Source organism: Plectropomus leopardus, chromosome 17 (assembly GCF_008729295.1).
Source record: "Plectropomus leopardus isolate mb chromosome 17, YSFRI_Pleo_2.0, whole genome shotgun sequence".
NCBI classification, from domain to species: domain Eukaryota; kingdom Metazoa; phylum Chordata; class Actinopteri; order Perciformes; family Serranidae; genus Plectropomus; species Plectropomus leopardus.
This window is the reverse complement of record NC_056479.1, coordinates 22,969,359-22,989,493: the sequence shown is the minus strand read 5'-3', so window position 1 is coordinate 22,989,493 and position 20,135 is coordinate 22,969,359. Positions and strand designations below refer to the sequence as shown.

At 39.3% G+C, this 20,135-nt stretch overlaps 2 protein-coding genes across 2 annotated transcripts; both read right to left on the bottom strand.

The window, feature by feature from the left end:
• Positions 1-358: 358 nt before the first annotated feature.
• Positions 359-7,485, bottom strand: LOC121956276 (butyrophilin subfamily 1 member A1-like). Its single transcript, XM_042504415.1, has 10 exons — positions 7,311-7,485; positions 4,451-4,533; positions 3,943-4,041; positions 3,716-3,817; positions 2,853-2,987; positions 2,624-2,761; positions 2,475-2,526; positions 2,355-2,381; positions 1,649-1,675; positions 359-1,271 (listed from the first exon to the last, which is right to left on the bottom strand). The coding sequence occupies exons 2-10, from the start codon at positions 4,508-4,510 to the stop codon at positions 712-714; spliced, it is 1,200 nt and encodes a 399-aa protein (XP_042360349.1). The 5' UTR covers positions 4,511-4,533; positions 7,311-7,485; the 3' UTR covers positions 359-711.
• A 4,281-nt stretch (positions 7,486-11,766) lies between these two features.
• On the bottom strand, positions 11,767-18,922 carry si:ch73-364h19.1. The gene is made up of 5 exons (XM_042504440.1): positions 18,847-18,922; positions 18,253-18,362; positions 15,276-15,368; positions 14,036-14,206; positions 11,767-11,992 (listed from the first exon to the last, which is right to left on the bottom strand). Exons 1-5 carry the CDS (start codon positions 18,920-18,922, stop codon positions 11,825-11,827), a joined length of 618 nt encoding a protein of 205 aa, XP_042360374.1. The 3' UTR covers positions 11,767-11,824.
• Between the last annotated feature and the right edge of the window lie 1,213 nt (positions 18,923-20,135).

Below are 20,135 nucleotides of genomic sequence, written 5' to 3'. Positions count from 1 at the left end.
ACGTTCTGCCATTATCTGCAGGTAAGAGGCTTCTTTCATTGTGCCCGAAATATTTAGTAGTAAGGATGTGAAACAACCACAACAGAGACAGAAGAGAGATGGTGAGGAGTGAGGAAACAAGAGAAGTGTTGCTGAGGCTGATAACTGACACTACAAGCTTATTTACCCAAGATACTGTGACCTGAGTGGGATTGGGTTTTGCCATGTACACCACATTTTAGCTCGCAGGTCAGATTTCTCTTTCCAAGTGTAGATTTGTCTCTTTCTGTGCATGCTGCAAAGTGATTTCTGCATTGTTCTTTTTTTTCATGTACTGATTACTAATTATGTTAAATGCACTAATAAATAGACCAAAGAGTAAGACATGGATTTGGTTTATTTATCATTCACAGAGTTGCATTCTTACTGCATGGTTAATATTGCACAATACATGACATTAATACTACAGGTTTCCTTTCAAATATATGAAAATACATCGTGTGTGAGCAAAGAGAAGCGCTGTTACTCTATAGAGAGGAAGTGGTTGCAACAATCACAGTAAAGCAGCAGCAGCAGGATAAAGAGTGGTCACATAGTGGAGCTATTCAATAGCAAATTGATGGTCTTTTACATCAGGATCTCTGATTCCTCCCAGTGATTATTATATAACCATTTGTTATACATTATTATGATATCTACTGGTTTTCAAAGGAAGAGGTGACAGCAGGGAGCTCAGCCCCAGAGGCAGGACACGGGACAGAGACACTGGGTTTTAGCTGATGGAGACTTGATCACCAAATCCTTGATGATCTCCACGGTGCCAAACAAGGGGAACAGCCTCTCCTGGAAGCTCTCGTTGTAGGTGTAAATGTGGAAGCGTTTCTCCACGTCATAGAAGGACAGCTGGCCTCGGTCGTAGTCGAGGTAGATGCCCACCTTGCGGGGAATAAGACCGGGTGGCAGGGCGGTGAAAGGGACCGTCAGCGCCTTCAGCTCGGTGCCCCTCTCCAGCCGCAGGCTCAGGTAACCCGTATCTGTGTTCAGGGACTTGAAGCCCTTCCTCAGGGCCGACTCTTTGGCCACACCCAGCCTCCAGTCCCGCTCGCCCACTTCCACCTCCCAGTAGTGCCGTCCAGAGCTGAAGCCCTCCACACCGACGGCACACCACCAGCCGTCGAAGCGTTGATGGTAGTTGGGAACATCCTTCCTCTCAAAGCCACAGCGCATCCTCTTCTCGTCGCTGGAGATGAGCAGATCAGGGTTGGCCGTGTCCAGATCCAGAGTCACCTCCACTACAGAGAAAAACAACATCACCAGACAGGTTTAGTAAAGAAGGGGTCGACAACCCGAGGCTCCAGCACCACATGTGGCTCTTTACACCCAGTGGCTACTTTTAGTTTTTAGGTTTAATGTATCATTGTGGTAAGTATGAAATGAGACTGTGTGTTCACCTGGGAATACTCAGGTGAAACAAGTATGAGATACATTTTAACAAGCGCGAGTGTCATCCGACTAAAATGTGTCAAAATCCTGATGATGATCTAAATCCATAACAAATAGATTATGCTGCTCCAGACAGCTTTTTTGCCCAAAAATAACTCTTTAGATAGTAAAAGCTGCCAATGCCTGGATTGTAATGATTCATAATTTGATAAAATGAATACTGTACCTGCAGCATCTGAGATCCAGTCCCACACTGCAAAAATAAACAAACAAACAGATGGCTTAAGTAGTAAGAAATATGTGTCCAACACTGTAAATGCAACAACATAATGTTGCATTTCAATTTTACAGAATCACAGCTGCATTACCAGAATACAGGCTGTAAAACCAATATCAAAGGAGCAAACAGTGGATACCACGATAATGAAAATGTTGAGGAAAAGGAGAAATTTTCAGAAAAAAATTTAATAGATGTAATGTTTTGACTTCAGCTGTCATATATGAACAAAAAAATGTGTGTCTACAGACAAAGGATGATATCCCCCAAACTATTCACTACTGTATGCACAGATTTAAGAAAATGTATAATGTCCTGCAGAAAGCAGTTTGGCCCAGATGGTAGCCTTTATGTGATACATATGCCCGTATAGGACATGTTTAATCTCATAACGGTTTGCATTATTCTCTTTTTCAACAAACTGCGTATTGCATCTGTACCAAACTTGAGCTGGATGTGCGCACTATCCACCATCTTTGCTTTAAACCTCACAATAAGACTTGCATTTAATCATATATTTTAATGGTGCAGATATTTTTGCCAAAGCAATGATGGTATAAACAAAGAGCGCTACAATGTTGATAGCTACACCATGCAGTGAAGCGGTTGTGTGTGATGGTTTTAAATGCATGTTCACATTCAGCATATCACTCACCTGGCTGAGGAATGTAGGATATGGCACCTGGATGGAGATAATCAAAGATGAAACAAAGAAAAGATTAAAGCCACCAAATTATCAACAAAATTGATTTTGATTAAGTTTTGATTTATATACCGATCTTCTGAGTCCTCTGCTTCCACATGAGCCACTGCTGCGGTATGGTGTCCTGCATAACATACCAAAAAGCTTTGTATTACACCTGAACAACACAGATAACACACAAGGATTAAGCACAAACTGTCAATTGTTACATTGACTCCAACCTTATCAGGGCGCTGCACCAATAAAGTAAAGAAGACAAGCTCCATAGCGATCAGCAGGTTGGGCATGCGGCCCCAGCGCCAGGCGGACTGCAGGTCCTCCAGAACCTTTGCCACAGGCTCCCCCGGCCACACGCTTTGCTGCAAGATGATCAATATGAATAAAATATGTCTATTGAGTGAGCAGAGTCAGGTGAGCAGGAAATGTTAATGGTATATTTGAACTCCGCACCTCAGGCTGAGCTCTCAGGTCCTTCACCCAGTTGAGGATCACAGTTTTGGCTTGCAGCAGGTCCTGCTCATTGATTACATCAGGATGTTTGACCTCATCCATCTCTGGCCAGCCATCCGTCTGCATGGGCCTCTTCTGCACACAGAAACATACAAACATCAGTGGTAAAACCTCTCTGCACAATGCAATAATGAAAATAACAACCTAGTATTGCAAAATAATGACTTTGTGTTGCAAAAATATTGGATTAGTGTCACAAAAATAATGACAGCATTGCAAAAAATGACAAATAATGACAAAGTATCACAAAAATATTTGTTTCTCAAAAATGACATAGTATCTCAAAATAATGGCTTAGTGTTGCAAAATAATGACTAAGTATCACAAAATAATGACTTAGTATTGCAAAAGAATAGATTAGTATTGCAAATAATAACTTATCACAAAATAATGACATGGTATTGTAAAAAAAAAAAAGACAGTTTCTCAAAAAATAATTTAGTATTGCAAAAAATGGCTTAATAACTAAAAAACATGACTTTTTATCAGTTTCTAAAAATTTTAAATTCAAAATTTAATTTTTAAAAAAATACTTACTAAATAATGACTCATTATCTCAAAATAATTATACGGTATCTTAAAAATAATGAGAAACATTCTCGAAACAATGACTTAGTAAACTTTTTTCCATTATTTTGAGACACTCAAATAGCTCATTATTTTTGATAAGGTATGTCATTATCATAACTGCCAAGTTTTTTTTTTAATCACATTGGCAGAAATGGGCTTCCATACTGCACAGTTTGTAAGTACAGTTATATACTGTCCTGATGCTCTCTTCTGGGAATGGATGATTTTCTCACCTTGCTCTCTAACATGGAGGCCCACTGTACAATGAAGACCCTGCACAGCGAGGTCGACCAGGTGTCATCCAAGTTCCAGATGTGGTCCAGGACTGAAGACCTCTGCAGAGGCAAAACAGAGACACAAGAAAGGGAAATGTGGGGTTGGTGAGAGGAAGACACATGTAAAGAATTTTTTTTTGAATAGTCTAATAAAATAACTTCTGGTTTAATGAGCGAACTGTTACCTGGCACACTCGGCTGAGATCTCTAGCCAGATCCACAACAAACAGCTGATCCTCATCCAGAGGCTCCCTCTTCCCATTCTTCGCTCTCTTGTGCGATTCCTGTGAAAAATAATTAAAAATTAAAGCATTTTCTGTGGGAAAGTGTGTGAAAAGAAAAGAGTTCTCAGCAAAAAAAAGACATTTGGAGGAGACTTAGTGCTGCTTTACAAGAGCCTTAGAGAGTAATAAGGTCAAACTAGAAAGGAGGGGTTCACTCAGGCTGATTAAAATGCACATCGCAGCTCTGTTCCTGTCAGCAGAAAAGAAAGACAGCCCTGGCTTCCAAACTCTCACAGCAGCTCTCTCTTGTTTAATTAAACCAGGAAAGGACAGAAATGTGTGCAGTCACATGCTACTTAAAAATGTTGTCATGTCAACTATATGCTTAAGTATCAAGATGACCCAAAAAAACAAGTTTGCACATTAAACATGCACTGTTTTGAGTTTATTTTGCGTTTTAGAGTGTTACCTTTATCTTGGCCGTTAAGTTTTTGGCCGGCTCCACCATGAAGTGAAAACACTGCATCATCTTGGCTGGTCTGTAACAGAGTCCTGCAGCAAATACACACAGATACATGCTAAATTAGAAAATTATTTACCTGCAAACTTGTAATTTGTTCCTGTTAGCAGCCTGAACACTCTGACACAGAGCATTACAAGTTGGCTATTCCTAGTTGGCTATATTCCATTTACTAAAGTGCTGCATGTAAATATAATGTTGACATACTTGCACTTTACTTGAGTTTTTTTTTTCCATTTTATGATACTACATACTTTCACTCCATTACATTTTTAGAGGATAATATTGTACTTTGTTGTTGTTTTGCCCTTTTTTGTGGTTATTTTGTGTCTTAATTTTGTGGATTTTTGCATGATTTTGTGTCTCTTTTTGGTTGTTTCAGCTGTTGTACTTATTATGTGTTTCTTTGACATAGTTTTGTGTCTTTTTAGTCATTTTGTGTCTTTTTTTGGTAACTATGTGTCTCTTTCGTAATTTTGTGTCTCTTCGTAGTTGTTTTGTGTCACTTCGTAGAAATTTTGTGGGGTTTGGGGTAGTTTTGTGTGCTTTTAGTCATATTGTGTCTCTTTTTTGTTGCTTTGCCCCCTTTCGTATCTAGTTTCTCTTTGAGGTCATTTTGTTTTCTTTCATGGTCATTTTTGTCTCTTTAGGGTTGTTTTGCCCCTTTTCATAGCTATTTAGTTATTTAGTGTCTCTTTGAGATCAATGTGTGTCTTTTTTTGGTAATTTTGTGTCTCTTTATGTTTGTATGGACACCTTTTTAATTATTTAGTGTCTCTTTGAGGTCATTTTGTGTCTTTTTGGTTGTTTTATGTCTCATTTAGTCATTTTGTATGCCTTTTGGTGTCTTTTGCTCCTTATGTATTTATTTTGATTTATTTTCAGTAAAACAGGTGGAAGGCCTAGGGTGTCCCTGACACTTTGGGCCCCTGACCCTGTGCCCAGTAGGCCTGTTCAGTAATCCATCCATATCACATTAACATATGATATGCTTTTATGATATAATATACTACTCATATACTCCTCGTTGATAAACTACAACAGTAAAATGATCTTACATGCACTGGCTGGTGATAAAAAAAGAAAAAAATATATATTAAGTTAACAGTAGCCATTGTGCATAGGGAGTTCTTTTTCACTTTATCACTTTTGATACTTTATTTATTTATTTATGTAGTTAATTTTGATAGTAATAATGCAAATTAACATAGTACTACTTCCACCTGTGACAAACACGCTGTAGTAACTGATGTTTCACACATAGAGATTTATTACATTTTACTGAAAATACTTCTTTACTTCTACTTAGGTAACATGATGAATTTGGGGATTACATTTGTAGTGTTTTAGATGGTATTTCTACTTTTACTTAAGTAAATGATCCAAAAACTTCTATGGCCACATCAGTCTTGTCATTGTGTTGATATGAAACATCACAACTTGTACTGTGAAATCATGTCACTGTAAGGATACCTGGCCAAACATTTTAAGGTAATTTGGTTTAAAAAAAATGTATGGAACCCAAATGCAATGTTTGTTTTGGTGTGGGACATTTTTCACTGTCCTATCTGCTCCCACCTATTGGTATTAAGTCATCCTTTAAACTGGGACACAGCTAATGTTTATCTCCAAAACACCAGTATATTGTGTACTGTAAATGATTTAACATGTGATGGAAAGTTCACGTGGCCGCTCAGAAAACATAACAACCGAGTGTGATCACAACAACTTATTAAAAAGTGGGGCTTGGCCTTGGCTTTATCAGCTATTACTAAAAACAAAAAGTTAATAAAGTTAAATTATCTCTGGTGAGGAATGGGTCCAGCAGGAAGTCTTTTCAGGAGGTCATATCAGAGAAAACACAATCGATCATTAACTGGAGCAGAATACAGCAATCACAGCAGGGTGTGTGAAACGTGACAGGGCCTGCACACTTCCAGCTGCCAGTCTGAGTGTGTCCTTGGTTAGTGTCCCTCTTTTCTGCCCCCCTCACCCACTTTCGCACTAACGTCATCTGCAGAAAAATGCATGAGCTCAGTCTGCAGTGTGTGGTTGGCACTGAGGCTGTTGGGATGACCAGTTTAAACTGGCTGTCAGAGGGATGTGGGTGAATGCACTGATGTAAATTAAGACTCTATGTACTACTTGCATATCACTTCAACCCCGATTTACTTCTATGGAACAAGTGATAATCTACAGTCCAAATAAACACAGTCTGGTTTGGCTACCAGTAAAGTTTTGCATTGAAATTAATTATTAAAAGAAAAATTATGTTTGCAGCACAAATGCTCAGTAAAGCTTAACCGAGCTGCAGCATTCGGGTATTTCTTCATATATATGTGATTCATATATTGTGTTTAAATACAACGTCCGCAGATGCTGATTTATGTTGAAAATATTACACGAAATTATAGTTTTGCATAAATAAATGTAAGATATTGGAATTGCAGAGACTGAAATCAAGCCAGAATGTGTTGAAAAGGAAATGCTTCGTTAGAGAGGTTTGTCAATGTCGTGGGAAAACATGACCATGCAGTTTTTGCAGCGTGAGAGCGACCCAGATTGAGGCCAGCTGATGACTGCGCAGGAGGTAAACACACTTGTCGTGTGACTTTGCGGCAAATCTGGATTATAGCTGCAGTCAGTCTCCCTACACACACTGCAAACTGATTTATCTGCAGCTGTGCATGAAAAACAATGACACATTTTAAACATTTATGCTTGTAATGTCATATAACTGCAGTGCGTCCTGCACACAACACAAATAACACACGATCGATAATAACGCGCTCATGTCGCACGAGCCTACCTGTCTCCTCAGAGGTTTGGTAAAGAAGTTTTCGTCTTCTCCTGCGTAAAAAGCGAGCAGCTGTCCGTGTCTGGAGGAAATGTTTGGACTGAGTGCTGCTGCAGTGTCTGACCTTGTTTACATGCCAGACTGACACTCGGCTGCTCGGGAGCGTTCGGCTTTCTCCGTCAGTGACGAACGAGGTCCTTCAGTGGACAACGCGCGCAGCCATGTTTGTGAGGTCACTATGACGCTGTCACTGACGCAGGTTCAGGGTTATTCTGGTATAACAGTGATTTCTGGCTCTAAACATAGATGATTTAGCGGAAATAAATATATGGAACTGTTACTTGCTTTATTATAGGCCTGATTCCACTCCACTGCATTTCAGTGGGAAATATTATACTTTTTACCCCATTACATCCATTTGATAGCTATATATATAAAACATTACCAATTTATGAAATGTAATGCATGGTGAAAGAATGACCTTGATAACAGCATGCAAAGTTGTTCAAATAAACCCCATCTCAACCACATACATTAAAATGCTCCTCTCATGTTTATATATCAGTAAGAATAATCCTAGATCACATAATAATATAACACATTCAGCTGTATAACAAATACTTTAGTTTTTGACACCCTGAAGGGGACCACCACATAGATTAAGAATTCCAATATGCCATTTCAGAAAGTTCAATCAACATTTGTACATATTTGTGCTTTATGCTTGTTGACATCACGAATTACATGTATGAATTTGGATGTAGATCCCATTAAAGTAGCCTAAATTTTATTGAGAATATTCCTAGTATTTTCTCTGCTTGTACTGGAGAATTTTTATAACATTGTATTTCTATGTTATTTACACGAGGGATCAGAATACTCCAAATTATACCAGCAAAACTTAAACTGATGATAGTATTTTAAATGTGAAGGTTCAGTGTGTAGGATTTAGGGGCATCTATTGGCTGAAATGGAACATAATATTCATAGTTATGTTTTCATTAGTGTATAATGACCTGAAACTATAATTGTTGTGTTTCATTTGGATGAGCCATTTACATCTACACAGGGAGCAGGTCCTTGTCTACGGAGATTGCCATGTTTCTTAAATAGCCCAAAGCAGATAAACCAAACTAGATAGGGCCTTTCATGTTTTTATGTTGAATTAAAGGCCAAAATAGGGTATCATATATGCTTGGGGAAAAAGGGGGTGAGGGAAGGGGTATTCAGTTGGTTGCAACCTGCAACCTCACCACTAGATGCCACTAAATCTTCCACACTAACTGGAACACACTTCAGCCTGATACATGTTCATAGTGACATAAGCTTAGATTGCTGCAATGCTGCCCCCCTTTGACTTAATGATCATAGAACTGATATTTTCAATATTAATAACACAGGAACATTGTAGATCCACTGCTTATTTCTAGTTAAACCAGGACTCCATGGGAGAAGAGACCTCAATGAGACCTTCCTGGCTAAATGAAGGATAAATAAAAATAAAATAACATTAACAACTAACATTTTACTTCTTCCAGTAGGCAAAAAATCTATATTTTTAAATGAGAAAATAACAAAAATAACAACAACAATGATAATAGTAATAATAATAATAATAATAATAATAATGTCCACAAATGTGGAAATTTGCATTCAGCTTCACTAGTGAAAAGGACAACACACTTTGTTGGCAGATATAGAACCCGTGTTTTAAATTTTAGAGTTTCACAAACAGTGATGTCTTTGTCTTTTTCAGTCAAAGGGACCAGGGACATTTTTCTGCCTGCAGGCTCCACGGCCTGTTGACCTCAGCCAGGCTTTCCACCAAAATGACCCTTTAACATTAAATTTGGTCACATGATCCATTGTTAACGTAAATATTAACAAAAAGCCCTTACTGCTCAAAATAGACTTTTCTTGATCTACTGAAAACTATATACACATTTTAACAGTATTCAGTATTCTTAACTGTTTCTCATACATACACCTCACTGCGCAATGAAAAGAAAATACAAAGAAAATGTTATTTAATGTGAAATTTCTGATAATGCACAGTCTCATTATTACACGACTGCAGTTTCTTTTTGAATCCTAATAGTACTAGCTTAAGCGCCGACAGAAAAACATCACAGGAGCTGCAAATGTTAAAAAAGGAAAGGCACTGAAGTAGCTTCATTTAAAATCAGGGTGAAACAAGGGTCAGGCTTTTCTCTGCAAATTAATTTTAGAAGTTAGAGAACATAGAAAAAAATAGAGGAGAAAGTACTCGCTAAAAAGTCTCCTTTCGAATTTTCCTTAAGTTGTCTTTATGTCTTTCACACACACGCACACACACACACACACGTTGATGAAAATATAACTACGCTATCAAAGGGCAGCCTCACTGTAAGTGGTACTGCAGCTGTTTGTGACCACTGATCTTAATATGCTTGTTAAATATTCATAATGAGGCACTGCTGTTTAATTCAATCAACAAAACAATACAAGTATTTATTACACTTGTTTTCAGAAATAATGAGAAGTCGCTAATTTTTCTTTTCAATAAATACAGTTCATGACAATGTGCAGAGCAAACATTTGGCGCGTGTACATGAAGGATTACAGAGAATAACTTTGTGTGATAAAGAAAAACAAAGCAGGTCTCAACAAAGAACCCGGTATTTCTCTGATGTTTTCATTTCAAAGTCACGCGGCTTCACTCCGCACCTCGAAGCCTTTTAAAGAACAGAACAAACAAATCAATGTTTCTGTCCTCACTTTAAAGAAGAAAGAATCATCAAGAGTCCCATCTGCCTTAAAGGGACAGTTCACCCCAAAAACAAAAATACATATTTTTCCTCATTACTGTAGTGCTATTTATCAGTCTAGATTGTTTTGGTGTGAGTTGCAAAGTCTTGGTGATATCGGCTGTAGAGATGTCTGCCTTCTCTCTTATTAAATGGAAATAGATGGCACTTGGCTTGCAGTGCTCAAAACACCAAAAAATCAACTTGAAAACATAATTCACAGACGTTGTTGTGAGGAGTTGGAACTACTTTCTTACTAACTAACCCACCAATCGAATCACTGTGCAGAAAGAAGCATGCATCTACTACTCATCTAGCACCACTGAGGTTGCTAACATCACAGCTAAGCTGGTGAGGACACCATTCAGGATTCCCATACAATTTTTAAAAACCTTAAGACTTTTCAAGGATCCATTATCATTGTTATCCTTGCCCCACTTTGCTGAATTTTTTTTAACATATCAGATTCCAGCAATCTGGCACACATGAGGGAAGAGACAAAATCTGAGGAAAAAATGAACTGTATGTGATGGTAAAAAAAAAACAAAAACATTGTCACACATAAACAAATATTAGAGCAACAGATAACAAAATTGCTGTTATGTTACACTATGTTGATGAAAGATTACCAAAACAATTCCATTACACAACAAAAATCCATGACTTTTCTAAAATGTTAAATCATCCTCACTAATTTCATGACTTTTCCAGGTGTGGAAAATGTGGAACCATTTTTTCCCGAGCCATTAATGTTTACATCTCGCCTTTGTCATGAGCACCAGCCTCTCGTCCATGAGTAGATGCTCGCTGCCATCTGTGCTGTGTTTCAGTTGGAGTGTGTAGTTCATTAGAAAGAAAATAGTTACTGCTCAAAACAAGGTCGTTGGATTATCTTGAGTAACTGGGTCGTGATTTCTGGAAAGAGACATTGCTGTTTAATTTTTCAAATGTATTCTTTTGACACTTTGAGCACCACAAGCCGAGTGCCGTCTAGTTCCACTACAGAAGGCAGACATCTCTACGGACGATATCAACAACTCACACAAAACAATCTAGACTGATAAATAGCACTACAGCTAAGAGAAAAAATATTTATTTTAGATTTTGAAGTGGACTGTCCCTTTAAGATTAAAAAATAAGCAAGGGGGTAAATGACATTAATATATCTTAGTATAACTTGATGGAAGGCACTCTCATTAGCACCTTTTTTTAAATTCTTGCGCTCTCAGGCTCAATTACATGCTGTATGACAGTATGACTCGGCCTCAGCAGAGTACAGACACAAACAGGTCTCGGATAACCTCAAAAACCAGGCAATGAGGTTTCTGTCTCAGGAACCGCACAATAAAAGAGAAGACAGATGTTCACTAATAGAGCATAATCAACAAACAGTGGTTCTCTTTTTGGTATAAGTCCTGTAGTCCTCATGTTTCTTCTTTAAGATGTACCAGCCACCTCAGGAAATGTAAATATCCAGTGTTGAAATTCATCAGCGTGACCAATAACAAAGTGTTTTTAACATTCAAATGTGCCAAGCCAAAGGAGTCCTTTTCCGAGGCTTCTCTTTGGTTGCTCCTCTATCAGCCGTCTCTCAACATAAACTCAGTCTTGAGGTATCTGAATCAGCCTGTGTGAAGGATCTAGTCTTCAACATGTCTTGTGTTTTTTTTTTTATTCTGTGTTTTGATCAATCGCATGTCTGTCACGTTCATGAAACGGCTTGAGAAGCACACTCAGTAATCACACAGGTAGGACGCTGCTGTTGGTGTCAGAGTGGACTGGATGAGGTGTGCCGGCCGCTGTGCTGGTATAGACAGTCTGAGGGGGGGAGATGTCCAGACTGGGTGAGAGGATGTTGTACGGCAGCTCCATAGACTGACGGATACTCTCTTCATACGTTGGAGGAGGCTGAAGAGAAACAAGACAGACGTTTGAAACAGGAATCTGTGCAGTGTAATACAATTCAATCCAACTTTAGTCCCAAAAGTTTATTTGCAAGATGCCTAGAATTTTCAGTTTTTGTTGACACTATCATGATATTAATTCAATTATATGTTATGTGACTATGAAAACTAACATAATAAACATATAATTTATTTTTTGGCAATATTTGTTATTGGAAGTGTTCTGGTTTAGGGTTCAAGTAGTGTTGACCAATTATGCTTTAACAGCAGGTAAACAGTCCGTTCCAAAATGTAATTTTGGAGCCAATCGACTATCATCTGAATTGGTTTTGTATTATCCTTTTCAGAATTTATCTGTATTTATATGTAGATATCTTCTTATTAAGATTAGCTGAAATGACCAATACACGTAAGAGGAAGTCGTGGCCTTGATATTCACTGGCTACACAGGATCAGCCCAAAATATTGGCCTTTGCCCCCTAGACGCTTTTTTCGTCAGAAAGTAGCTGCTAGGTTCCAATATTGCTGAAGACAAAACAAAAAAAACAGAGCTACATGAGTGTGAATACTGGGCAAAAACACCCCCAAATGAATGAAAGTGTCCTTTTGTGACTGCTGGATGTTTAAATAGGCAACATTTTACCAAAATGTCTGCATGATAACTTTATGAGGTAATAATGGCAATGTTGTGTTTACAACCCCGAGAGATTAAAAAAAGTCATGCTGGTTAAAGCAAAGATTTGAAATTTGAAGTTTCATTTGGTAATGAGGTACAATGAAAAAAAATTTAAAAAAATAGGTGAACTTGCTGCTCACTTGGTAACCCTTGGAGAGTTTACATATTGGGATCCTTTTAAAGATTTCTCATATTTTTTGGGATTGTAATGGAGGTTTATCTTACCTCCAAAAGGACACTGTCCCTGCTACCTGTCTAATCTACACAACAGTATAATCACTTAGAGTGATAACCACAAAATTCTTCAGGACAGACAGAAAATATTATTTCCCAGGATGAAAGTGCTGTTTTGGAAAACATCCTGAGGTCTGATATCCATCCCTAAAAATAAGTGGAACATGTTTGTATTTACATTACCAATTAATATTGGCCGCCTGGAATATATTTTCCTCCAGTGCATTATCTTTCTGATCACATCTGGCAGATCCTAACTCCCCGACTGGGTCTTCTTATCTTTTAATTGCTTGGAGACCCTCCGGCGACAAGAGCAACCCTACAACCCTGCCCTCTGTGTGATACACACACCGCACACACACCAGGCCGCAAAGTTTTACTGCTACCCTGCCTCGGGGCCGCGGGACAGACAGGTTTAAATTAAGGGGCCATCAGCTGAACTCCCAGCACGGTCTAAAAAGGGGGCAGGGAGACTTTTCAGTGACTGGTGATGGGTTGACTGGAAAGTAGTGTGTGTGTGTATGTGTCTTCTTTGTGCGTGTGTGTCAGAGATGGGCAGCCATGCTAAGGAGTGTTTAATTAAGGAAAAAAGGGGAGGTCAAAGAGAAAAAAAAAAACAGTAGAAGACAGGAGCACAAAGCTGCATTCCCGGGCACTGTTTGCACTCAGGATGCAGGCTTTAATTATGTTTGATGTGCCTTTTTCTCATTACCTTGTTTGCTCAAGCGTTGTGCGAGTCAAAAGCTCAGCGAAAGATCAACACGGTAAAACCTTGAAACGCGGCCGCCAGCACAATTCAGCAGCGAGCATTAGATGAGCTGATAGCGCATCCTGTTTACTGCACTGTGAATGCAATCTAATCTTTGAACAAGCTCTTGTTACAATATTGTATGACGGCTTGGTCATAATAGAAAGAGCCTGCTCCTTATTATATCCATTCATTGTGAAACTACAGATGAGGGGCCTTCATAATAAGATGAGTTTATACGAGCTTTGGCATTCTTTGAGGCTGTAATAGGAGTCAAACTTCTCCTCTCTTCCCATGGATTAACAACAGCACCTGAAACACCCCATTGTCAAAGCATTTGTGACTGTATCAAGTGCTGAGACACAGTCCTGATCCCTAATTTAGCCGACCTCGGTCACAATGGGTCCATTGAGGCCGAAGCGGTCTGCGATCATCATGTGGATCTGCCTCTGGCGGTCCTTCTTTCGGACGCTCTCGTAGGAGGGGAGCCTCGGCAGGGGGGTCTCCAGAGAGGGCAGGCTGTAGCTGGAGGGCAGGCCGACGTAAAACAGCTGACCCGCCTGCTGAGACACACGGGCCCGAACACAGAGGGACACTTATTAGGGACAGCAAGTAGACGTTTTTATGTGCTGAGGATTTGTGGATCATTGAAACCCACTTTAAAGCTGCGGTCATTGAAACATTCACCTAAGAGGTGATTATGTATTGTACCGTATGAGTTGAAAGAGGAAACAGAGGGCTGGGCAATCTAGAAAAAATAAAATATCATGCTAATTTTTACTAAATACTTCAATATTAATATTGCAACAGACAGTATGTTTAAATAATATTAGAAAGAGTCAAATTATTGTGTTTATTTGACTAAAACTGGACTTTTAAAATACATGTAAACATGTCGTCCGACTGAAATCAGTCTAAATCGAATTTCTAAAAAGCAGACTAATACACCCAGATAATTTTAGGGGTCAACAGATTATCGGCCTGACCAATTATGGAGGCCAATAGTTGGCATTTTGATGATTATCTGTATCTGCGTTTTATTTTAATGATTGCCAAATAAAACTAATTGCGGAGAAAGTGTGCGCATTACACTCAACCAACACCAGGGAAGGCAGTCTGCAATACATGCAGAGAAAGTTTAAATTCAAATTAAATTTAAATTTCACTGAACTTTTTGGTGGGAACTTGCTGCATATGATGTTGAAAGTCTTTTGGTTGAACATTTGCTAAAGGCTTTTAAACAGAGTTACAGTGTTAGTTTGTTATATTCCAAATTCTAAATTTACTAAAATATTTTCATAATTATTGTAAATGCATATTGGTTCTAAATATTGATTATCCGTCTCATTGAGTCCCAATAATCGGTATTGGTATCAGCCCTGAAAAACCAATATTGGACCAGCCCTCGTTTATTACATAGCATAGAAATTGTTAGGATATATAGTATTATGATATCCAATATCTAAGGCGATCTCTTGTTTCATAGCACAGTATCGGCATAATATTGATATATTAGTCAGCCCTAACAGAGAGTGTGTCCTTATTTACTGCAACAGTGTACACAGAAGTGAAGCGATGCTTTGAGTGGCTGATAGCAGATGATGCTAATGTGCTGCTGCACTCTCTCACCTGAGTGTTATTATCCTCCATGATCTGAGTCTGCTCCAGACACGGAGATCCCACCAGAGTCTGCCTGCTGCTGTAGTACTGAGGAGGAGCATCCTGCAACACAAGCAGTAATGACGTGAACAAGCATGTCTCAGAGAGCAAAGCCTCAGTTATTAATTACATTTCCCAGTTTTCATTCTGACTCGGGATCCTGCTGCAGTTGTTCAGAAAGCCACTAATTTCAGCCCAATCAACCAATGTTCATGCCTTGTTTAATCACTGTAGACAGCGGCTGGTTAAGCAATACCATAAATTATCTAATCAATAAGAAGACCACCCTCCAATTTCCGTGCCTCCTCCCAGTCCCACCCACCCTAAAACAAGACCTGTCAGTGTCTCACTGTATGAGGTGCAAGGATCCAGAAAAAAAGACTGCCAGGAAAGCTAGGTAATTGCCTTGAGTCTAAATGAGTCTCCTTTGTGTGGAGAACAATGTGATGTCCCACGGTGTCAGCAGGGTCCCTAGGCAACAAACCACACCGTGTGGTCTCTCTCTTCCCCTTGTAAATGCAGCAGGTACCTCTTAACGAGCACACTCCAATACACATTATGGCCTCGTATGTCATTTGGGCCGGCATTACAACAAAAGTCAATTTGTTGCCTGACTGGGATTTAAATCCAGCGTGAGGATAAGAGATGTTGGGACAACTTTTGCTGCAATTACCAGGGAGATTTCAACCGACTACGAGGCAACAAAAGCAGGAGTTCAGCATGTAAAAAGCAGCACTAAAATATCAGCATTATCATTTTCCCAGGCCGGTTAAACAATGACATCACTCACACTTAGCATGACGCACTCTTACGACCTTTGCCATAACCCTCACATCATTTCAGAGGGAGAGACGACACCAAAAAGGTGATGTCAGAGGTCACTTTCCCTGGTTGGTTTGTATTTTTAAGAAGCCAAAAAAAAGTGCTCAAGAAGGAGAAAAAAGCAGACTTGTCCCTTTGTCTCCTGCCATTGATTCAGCCAGTGTGAAAAAGCACAACCGTGTAAAATCAGTGTTGAAGTCGGGGGAGGACCCCAGCGGCAGCGTGCCTTTTTCACCACAGCAAACCTAAAGGAGATCCATTGTCCCCCTTGTGTCCCCAACACCCACAGTGGGGTCTGCCCACTATTCATGGTGCAAACTGAAGCAGGGAAAGGTATGTGACGATGAAGTCGAAGACATGAAATGTTCCACAGGAACACAATGAACGAGTGTTTTTGTGTGCGAGTAATGACTAACCTTCCCTTTCTGTTTTCTTAAGAAATAAAAAAATAAAAAACTTTTCTTTTTCTGTATCACACACGTCAATTACATGGAAGAATGAGTTTTCAGGAACAATATCTGACTACTCTTAAATGTATTCAGACCATGGACGGATTATGAGACAATGGGCCCCTGGGCACAGATATGCAAAGGGCCCCAACACCTCTCCTACAAAGGAGAAAGACACCCAGACTCTTGTCACTATGCCTCTTTTTTTTAACGGTACTTTCGTGTGTTTTTTGGGGTTTTTTGTGTCTTGTTGCAGTCGTTTGAGTCTCTTTTTGTTATTTTGTGTCTCCCTGAGGTAATCTGTGTCTTTAAAGGTCATTTTGTGTCTCCTTGTGGTTATTTTGTATCCCTTTGAGGCAAGTTTGTGCCTTGTTCATTTTCTGTGTCTCCTTCTATGTCTTTGGTGTGATTCTTTTTTGTCTTTTTGTAGTCGTTTGGATCTTTTGTTGGGTTTGTGGGTTTTTTTGTTTTTTTTTGTGGTTATTTGGATCTCCTACAGGTCATCTTGTGGGTTTTTTTGTGCGTTTTTGTTGTTGTAGTAATTTTGTGTCTCTGTGGCTATTTTATGGATCTTTGGGGTCATTTTATATCTTTTTTTTTTGGACGCTCTGCGTCACTTTGTAGTTCTCCTTGTGGTTTTATGTCTATTTAGAATTGTTTTCTATCTATTTGCAGTTTCTTTGCATCTCCTTGTCATTTTGTGTGTCCTTGTGGTTGCCTTGTGTGGGCCCATTCAGTAATCCATCCATGACTCAGGTTCTGGTACTCTGTGCTCTGTGTTTTACAGTCTGTCACGTGAAGTTTACTGTACTGACCCTGACAGTAAGTTAATGTTGTCTTATCAGCCACACCGTGTACAGATACAGCTATAACCAGAGGCCAGCGTGGCCTCTTTGTACTGTTGAAACGCTCTGTTAGTTCCCTAAACGGGACAACAGGACTTCTCCATTAAAACCACAGCCGAACAGAGCTTCCTGTCTGTTAAAGCGGGGGAGGCTTGACGGGTTACGTCTCTGCAATCCGAAGATAACACTCCAACTTCACCCCTGGGACTCACAGAGGTGAGAAACAAGTCAGGGAGAGGAAGCAGAGAGAATGGGCAACCAATGAAAAGTTACCTCTGGTGGACTGTTTACATTTCCTTTCACCTCATCCTGCACCATCGCCTGCAGCTTCACACACATTCAGCCAGTTATCTCTCGCAGATAAAGAGATTTGTGAAAAATAGATGATATAAAACGCCACAAACTCCCTTAAAAACCTTAAAGATTAGGTTGTTTTGCTTCACCTGGTATGCCGATGCTAGCAACAAAATCCGATTTGCTTTGATTTAATTACAACTGGTGCTGAAGTAGCATCAATATGCGTGGTAAGTGCTAATTCTGTCCAATTCCATTAGAGTTACTGTGGCAGATATTTCTGGAGGGCAGCTAATTCAGCTAAGGCAAATCCATCGCCTGACAATGATCATATCAAGTTTATTGTAGTCCCTTTCCCACAGCCATGCAAATTGATTCTGACACTTCTTAATGGCGCGACACTGAGTGCACATGGTGTCTTTGAGCCTGGGTCCTCCTCTCTCACAATCTGAGCTGGATCAGGATCAAAACTGAAGTCACTTTAAAGAGAAAAACTAAGCACAAAAGGGCACTTTCTCCCTTTTGTTTTTGTCTTACCATATCTGCATGAGGCCCCTGATAGGAGCGGAGTTTGCAGCACTGAAGATCCTTGCGGTAAATAATGGACAGCAGCACCACAATAACCACAAAGAACACCAGGGAAGAAACTGTTTGAAAAGCAGGAGAAAAGGAAATGTTTGTTAATCATGGTTACACAGACATGCATTGTTTCTTTTTTAGGCTTTAAAAACAACCTGTAAAAGAACATTTTTGTCCTTTTAACAGTTCAAATCTTCAAATTTGGTTGACTTTAGCAACTTGATTCACTTTAAGCAGTTTTGATTGGCAGTCTGTCTCTTCTTAAAGGTGTATTTTTTCTTTCTATTTTGCTCCACCTGTCTATCAAAAACAATGACAGCTGGAAAATAACACACTGTCATCAGCTAATTATGGCTTAGAGCTTTGAGAGTAATATGTGAAAATTAGCTGTTATCTATAAAAAGAAATTATCTACTACAACGCTTATCACAATGCTGCAATATGTCTAGATTAAGTGAAAGCAGACAAGAGAAAAACAATCAAGACAGATGTTTTTCTAGATAAATTTGCTTCTTTTTGATAATTTTGGTCAGTTTAAAAGGTTTTACTTACAGGATGCAGCCACCACTGTGAGTTGATCCGATGTCAGCTGAGATGAGGGGATGGTCGGACCTGCAGTTGTGGACATTTCCTCTGTGTAAACTGTGATCGATCCCTTTAAAATTCCTCCTGAACTCATCAGGCTCAACACAAAGCCTCTCATCTTATTACAGATGTATCAGGGGGAAAAAGTGTCGCCTCTCTTCATTGTCTGCTCGGTCCCGGACAGGGTGACAGTCCACATGCGCGCTCTGCAAGTCGGATCAAACTCTCCCCACTCGGTAAACATGCCTCCGCGTGTGTGTGGAGCTCGTGAAGGCGCACTGACGCCCTCTCCCAGCCGCGTGACGTCGCTCTGGCTCTGCGCTGGACCGCAGTTTGGTTTATGGATGGGCAGCAGCCACTATAGGGCAAGAGATTAATTACAAAGGCTCCCAAAAAACAGAGGTCTCACACACAGATTACAAACAATTTATGTTCAGAAAGTAGAAAACTGCTGCTGCCGGCGATTTAATGCATCCAGACCAGCAGATTAACACACCGGATGCCTGAGTTTGAGTCCCGTAACCCTGGAGACCGCGGGGGTCCTGTCCTGAGATGATTTATATACAAAGATCCAAAATGTAGCATTAACATTCATGGATGAGAACTATATGTAGAACTTCCTTTTCAATTTAAACTGCTAGTGGACGCTTTTTTTAATTAAGTGAATTTTAAGCCATTTTTTTAAACCCTTTTTTAAAAATGAAAAGGTGCTGGAGAAAATTAGCTCAAAAACAGAGAATAGTTGGAACATTTCAAATAACTAAAGATAAATGCCAAGACAACTATATTAATTCTTGGAATTATCAAGAATTATTATTATTTACATTTATAATTGTTATTTAATTTTAGAACTTTTTTTGGGGTTTTTTTTTTGGGGGGGGGGGGGGGGGGGGTATTTTTAGGTAATTTTCTTGAAACTTTTTAAAACTAAGTCTAGCTAATTTGTACAGAAAACTGTTTTCCATGTTTGTGAAAAAAGCCACTTTGCTCAGGTTTTAAAGGGTTAAATCTCAAGTATTATAGATATGCTCTAAAACAAGAAGACATGATGTGAGTTCAATTATTTTCATCAGAAGTGGCCATGACCTTGATCTGAAGAGTGCATTATGACTTGTCGAGGACTAAAAACTCAATGTTGAGGACTTGTTTCTTGCTTGTCTTGACGTAAGACTTGAATCGGGACTTAAGTGCAAAGACTTGAGATCTGCTTGTGACTTGCAGAACAATGACTTGATCATGAAAAGTAATATTGAAAT

What these genes read in the sequence shown, in the direction of transcription:
- LOC121956276 (XM_042504415.1), bottom strand. Translation starts at nt 4,510, where the DNA reads ATGATGCAGTGTTTTCACTTCATGGTGGAGCCGGCCAAAAACTTAACG. An exon ending in GCAGAGGACTCAGAAGATCG is followed by an intron (nt 2,382 to 2,474) that starts GTATATAAATCA and finishes ATCTCCATCCAG; the next exon opens with GTGCCATATCCTACATTCCT. An exon ending in ATCCTACATTCCTCAGCCAG is followed by an intron (nt 1,676 to 2,354) that starts GTGAGTGATATG and finishes TTATTTTTGCAG; the next exon opens with TGTGGGACTGGATCTCAGAT.
- si:ch73-364h19.1 (XM_042504440.1), bottom strand. Translation starts at nt 18,922, where the DNA reads ATGTCCACAACTGCAGGTCCGACCATCCCCTCATCTCAGCTGACATCG. An exon ending in AGGGGCCTCATGCAGATATG is followed by an intron (nt 15,369 to 18,252) that starts GTAAGACAAAAA and finishes CTTGTGTTGCAG; the next exon opens with GATGCTCCTCCTCAGTACTA. An exon ending in ATGGACCCATTGTGACCGAG is followed by an intron (nt 11,993 to 14,035) that starts GTCGGCTAAATT and finishes GTTTCTCTTCAG; the next exon opens with CCTCCTCCAACGTATGAAGA.